Source organism: Eschrichtius robustus, chromosome 15 (assembly GCF_028021215.1).
Source record: "Eschrichtius robustus isolate mEscRob2 chromosome 15, mEscRob2.pri, whole genome shotgun sequence".
Classification (NCBI taxonomy): Eukaryota; Metazoa; Chordata; class Mammalia; order Artiodactyla; family Eschrichtiidae; genus Eschrichtius; species Eschrichtius robustus.
This window is the reverse complement of record NC_090838.1, coordinates 59276690-59282619: the sequence shown is the minus strand read 5'-3', so window position 1 is coordinate 59282619 and position 5930 is coordinate 59276690. Positions and strand designations below refer to the sequence as shown.

The following is a 5930-nucleotide window of genomic DNA, read 5'->3' as shown; positions in this document are numbered from 1 at the left end:
TGAAAACTTGCTGCCACCCCATTGCATTTTTTGATCCTGTGCATTCCAAACAGAAATCATAAAGAATTTTAGTATAAATTGAACTCAGTGCTAAATAGGTTTATTGACACTTAAAGAAACCAGACAGGACTAGGAAAAAACATTTCAGAATGACATGATTAAAAACCATTAGAACCCATATTTTTTTTTTCATATTTTTCTGCATAGAATATTCTGATGGCTAAACCCACAGCAACTTTTTTTTTTTTTTTTTAGTTCTCCACTGTTGCTCCACAGAAGGAAATGTTCAGAATCCAGAGCATATCAATACTGAAGCATTTTTCTGTGTATAAAATCAGGCTTGCCTCTGATAAAAAGAAAAGAAGAAACCAATATCAATGCCTTTTCAAGGACCTGTTTTTTAGGGGATAGAGGCAAGGAATGTCACACAGTTTTCAAACTAGCTCTGCAGTAATTTCAAGATTTAGCTAGCTAGCTATCAAGATTAAATAATCAATTCAGAGATCTGGAAAGTTGCTGTTATGTTAGGTTCCCGTGTGAACTCTTTATTTTTATGTAAATTATTCTTTGAATGCCCAGAATTAGTGATTGTTTGAGCTATAAAAAGCCAATAGAGTCTATTGGCGTTCTCCTTTCATTTAGTGATTCATGCATTTCTTTGAATATGTCTTGAGTTTACTCTAGATTCACCCTTGAAAGGAAATATTTCAGGGTGGTTAAAAGCACAGAATCCAGAGCCAAAATGCTTAGGATTGACCCAGGCAAGGGGTTTGTGACCTCTCTCTGTGTCTGTTTCCTCATCAGAAAGTGAGAATAACAATAAAACCCATCACATAAGATTGCGTTCAGGAGCAAATGAGTTAACACACTTAAAGCACGTAGAATAGCGTGTGGCACAAAGCAAGCGCTACAGAAGTGTTAACCTTGATTACCATCTCCCGAGTAATTGGTGTCCTCTGTGGACATCCCCGGAATATAGTCTGACAATCCCACCAGCATTAACTTGGAGTGCACAGTAGAGAGGTTACTCACCTTGAATCTCTTCAGCCATGTATGTTGGAATCCCCTTACACATGGCAACGATGGATTTTCCAAATTGGTCCAGGTTGTCGACTTTGTCAGGGTTGACTGTGTATATCAGGCTCTTGGAAGGTGGTTCCCCTAGTCCTTTACCCTGAAGCTGAGTGTGCACAAGACAGGTGGAAAGGAGGAGAGAGAAGGAGTGCTAAGCCCAGTGGTTTGTTGGGTTGGGGGTTGGGTTCAAGGTCAACAAGGGGGTATTGCTTGGCTATAACTTTTCCATAATCAGAATGAAGAAGGACCAATTCCAGCCCTGTATATCTCAGAATTTTGTAGTGTCCCAAGGGATTTAGCTGGTTTGAAACCCCAGCTTTTCATATAAACGGAAGTCTGAGGGTAAATTTATTCTGAAGGTTGAACCTCATTTGATCATCTTATATTTCTTGGATTGATTTATATGATAATCAGTTTCTGAGAATGCAGTTTCTCTACACTGTCAGTGAAAGTTACCCACTTATCAGTTATAGGGATATAAACTCAGGCTGACATTTTAAAGAATGATAGATCCCCTCTCCCCACCTACCCCAACTAGGGCTGCCAGATAAAATACAGGACACCCAGTTAAATTTTAATTTCAGATAAATAACAGATCATTTGTAAGTATAAGTATGTCCCAAATATTGCATAGGACATATTTATGCTAAAAATTATCCATTGTTTATTTGAAATTCAAACTTAACTGGGTATCCTCTATTTTTATTTGCTACATCAAATAACCCTAACCAACTCTTGCAGAAAAAAGTCCTTGAAGTACTGAGGGCTCCCACTGGTGTGAGCAGAGCTTTGCTCCCCTAACAGTAAAGGTGAGGTGTTTTGATCGGCTTCTGTGAAGGCAGGTGTGAGCCACAGCATTTGAGTGTGGTGGCAGCTCTCTCTCCTCAAGCAATTACCAATTCCTCTTCCCCTTTTTTGCTCCACAGAACAGCATACTGTGGTCAAGAGGGAACAACTGTGACCTTCTCATTATTTATTGGAAATCATAAGACTTCCCCGAGTAAAAATAAAAAGACTTTTATTTTTACCTTCTTTTCCTTGACCAATGTATCAAGGGCTTGAAGAGAGGGCATGACTGCCTTGTTCATTTTGTGCACAATGCATGACTTCTTGTTAAAGAGCCTGGTTACAGCAAAGCCCTATTAAAGAAGATGGTAGATGGTAAGGAGTTATGTTCTCCAAGGTGCTTTTCTCATCAGAAATTAGTTTCACCAGCAGAGGGAAATGGAACTCTGAGATCACGATGAACTGGGATAAAAGTGCTGGATCTGAACCTGTTTTGCAGTCATATTTATTGCTAACATTTGTAAGGAGAGACCACAAACTCTTTGAGGGAGAGACTGAGTGTTGAACTTGCTTCAGGTTCTAGCCTGGGAAGAGTCCCTCAACATGCGTCTGTTCTGCTGAAATAAAATGTTAAATACTATCATATTTTAATCTCCTTTGATCTTCACAACATTTCAAGGAGGCAGGTAAGACAGGAATTCGTCTTCTATTTGACCAGATGATAAAACTGAAACTATAAGGAGCTGGCTTTTCTAAAGTACAGAGTTTGTTAAATATAGAGCTGGTAATTGCAGAGCTGGGTGTTCTAACTAGAAACAACTGTTTTTTTGTTTTGTTTTTTGTTTTTTTGTTTTTACTCTCTTACTAATTAATATTGTCATTTACATTTCCTTTGGTTTTTTTGAGTTACAGATGAAATGTCAATTTCTGTCTTTTTAGAAGGAAATTGACGATAGAGTGAGATAGATTGTGCTTTGGCAACAGTAATATTATGAAGGTCTTTTGTCTTTATTGAGGGTTTCTGCAGGTAAGGCAAAAGATGTCATATTTGTCTTATAGCCTCACAGCATAGTGGATCCTAATTACTATTCACACTGGCATGAATTTTAACTTACTGTGAGAAACTTATTAACAGCAATTATATCTAGGGGGTGAAACTGGGTGAGCAAAATAGGCATTTTTACTTATAACTCTGTGCTTATGTGCAGTTAGAATTTACGTCATTTTAAATTTTTTATGGTTAGCAGGCAATTTTTGTTGTCGTTAAAAAAGAAATGCCATTTTGCAAAGAACAGAAATTGCATGTGGGCTACCTACAGATTCATAGTCCCAGACGGAATTCCACGAGTCCCATCCGTTGTTATTGTCAACATTGGCCACATTATGTTCATTGTTGACACTCACTGACTGCTGCCCACTTCCACCACTGTTGTTGACATTGATATTCTGAAATTTACAAGAAATTGACATTGATTTAATACCGCATTTCTTTGCAAATGCATTTTGGTAACACACTTTAAAAAATGAGACTTACATAGTTAGCAAGGGCAGGAGTCAGAAAGATGCCAACAAGTCCAGCAAAGACAATCTGAAATCACAAATAACATTGGTTTACTGTTAAATGGCAAAACAATGGCCTCGTCTTCTTTCTTTATCTAAGCTTATAAAAATACTTACTAACTTTACCACTCTGTTGAGTGGTCTGTCTTTTCTTCTTCTTTGGTCTTCTATATTTTTAACCATAGAAAGTTTTAATGATAATGTTGAATTGTAGGTAAATTATAAGTAATTATGTTGATTGTTTTAGAATTTTTAATGTAGGTCTTATGCAATACTGATGAAGTGTCAGTATATTGAAAAATAAAGTTGAAAATGAATAGCATATATGGTATGAAAATGGTTTTAAGTTCTGAGAACCACATCTGAAAATGATTTAATTTAATTTTCCTATTTATTGACCTGAATGTTTCTTCTCTTCCTAGACCCCCTAATAGCAGTAGTCTTTTTATTTAAAAATTGTTTTAAAGTAATGGATTAGTAAGCAGGTTGGATATGAATGATGAGAAGCCAAGGATGGGGTGTCTGGCTGTGAAATGTGCTTAGCAGAAGGGAAGTCAATCACTGTCCCAGGACACCTGATGTAGTCATGTGTCATTGAGTACACAACGCTTGTTCTCAGAACACAGAGCTTTATGCAGGGTGCATGATTCTGGGTGCCTATCTTCATTTCCTTTGCCTGGAACAAAATGGTTTGAGAACTGCACTAGTAATTCAAGGTAATTTAAAAAATTGGTTTGATGTTTCCCCTGACAATTTAAGAAGGAGGTTAAAAAAATTCAGAGGTGGAAGAAATTTTAGAGATCAATTAGTACAACATAATCCTTTCACAGATGAGGAAACTGAACTTCAGAAGTTGAGTGACTTGGCCAAAGGTGTACCTTTTGTTCAAGGCAGAACCAGAAGAGAAACCAGATCTGACCTGTGTCTGGAGCTCTTTTGTTTGTTTTTTTTTAACCTTCCTATTAGTAGAACTTATTTCTAGGGGCTTCCCTGGTGGTCCAGTGGTTAAGACTTCACCTTCCAATGCAGGGGGTGAGGGTTTGATCCCTGTTTGGGGAGCTAAGATCCCACATGTCTCGTGGCCAAAAAACCAAAACATAAAAATAGAACTTATTTCGAGAAAATTATTTCACACTTGCAACTTCATTATGAAACAGAGTCTGCTGTAATATATTTTGATGTTTAGTATGTCAAAACATGAAAATATTCACCTGACTCTAGCCCTTTTGCATCCTGTTATGAGACACACAGCACCACCGGTTACTTTGGCAGAATTTTGTGGTCCATTTGCTACACTCTTCAGCCTTTTACATGGAACCACAAGTGAGATATTGCACTAGCTTCATGCTTCAAGTGTTTTCATAACTAAATGGCTACAGACAGGGTCCAAGGTAAAACTTCCTTACTTAGAGATCCATTTCACAGGGGAGAATGTGACAGTAAGTCTCTCACCAATTTGTTTTGATAATAGGCTTTTTTTCTTGCCTAAACATACTCAGAAGTTTTGGTCAAAAAGGGAGTTTAAGAAGGTATGAAAAGTCAGACATTTTCTAGGGTTAGAGACTGCTTGCTCTGTGCCCAGACCTGAATCAGGAGATCTGGAAAGTAATTTTTTTAAAGATAGCATAGTATAAGATGCTCAGGCAGCTGACCAATCCCAGTATAACTATCCTTCTCTACAGAGATGCTTATAAATGCCATGATTCCATGAAAAGAAAGGAGATTATTATTATTATTATTTTTACAAAATTTTGCATTACAGTGATGTTGTCATAAGAAGCAGACCCCCTTAGCTCAGAATATTAACAGTCTCCAGTTATAAGGGAATAAATTCAAAAGGAAAAATCTACTCACTGTGAACTTCATCTTGACTTCACCAAAGCAATGAAGCCGGGGAGAAGGCAGGCAGGGACTCAGAAAAAAAGTCTCCTCATATTTGTACTTGACCAGCTTTACTCAAGCTAGGTGTGAACAGGTAGGGTCCAAGACTTATCTTTCTCCATTTTCCATATCTGTGCTACGTTCTGGTGTACCAGGAAGCCTTTTGGAATATCCGTCTGGTTAGCAAGGTATTTTGACATGGAGTTGATCTGACTCACCGTTTGTTGAAGTTGAAGATATCAAAACAAACTCAGTATGATTTATGATAACTTCTGGTCCAACTGAAGCTGTGGGTGTGGGTATTTTATATATTGATATTACTCAGATTCAGAAAAAGAATCATCCCTAAAATCAAACAAGGCAAGAAACTGTGGGCCTTGCAGATAGCAGCTCCTGTAAGAACATGGAATGGTTTCCTCTTCGTACCTTTAACCAAGCCACTGTGTTGCTTTTGCTTAGGCTAAACATGTTCTATTAGCTACTCCCATAGAACCTATACCCTTCTCTGCAATCCTGAGCTCTTTGGATGATAGGATCATACATCTAGTTAGAAAATCTGGGGCTCCCTTTGGTCTTTTTTCTAACCATCCAGTTAGGTACTAAACCTTGTCACTTCATCTCAGTCAGAA

The 5930-nt window shown here is 37.7% G+C and overlaps 1 protein-coding gene across 1 annotated transcript; it reads right to left on the bottom strand.

The window, feature by feature from the left end:
• Positions 1-251: 251 nt before the first annotated feature.
• Positions 252-5319, bottom strand: GKN1 (gastrokine 1). The gene is made up of 6 exons (XM_068564842.1): positions 5275-5319; positions 3395-3448; positions 3178-3306; positions 2103-2213; positions 1033-1180; positions 252-346 (listed from the first exon to the last, which is right to left on the bottom strand). The coding sequence occupies exons 1-6, from the start codon at positions 5284-5286 to the stop codon at positions 252-254; spliced, it is 549 nt and encodes a 182-aa protein (XP_068420943.1). The 5' UTR covers positions 5287-5319.
• Between the last annotated feature and the right edge of the window lie 611 nt (positions 5320-5930).

Bases quoted from the DNA above. Each gene is read 5' to 3' on its own strand.
- GKN1 (XM_068564842.1), bottom strand. The intron at 3,307-3,394 runs GTAAGTCTCATT...TGTAAATTTCAG, and splicing joins CTCCTGCCCTTGCTAACTAT to AATATCAATGTCAACAACAG. The intron at 1,181-2,102 runs GTAAAAATAAAA...GTGCACACTCAG, and splicing joins CATTGGTCAAGGAAAAGAAG to CTTCAGGGTAAAGGACTAGG.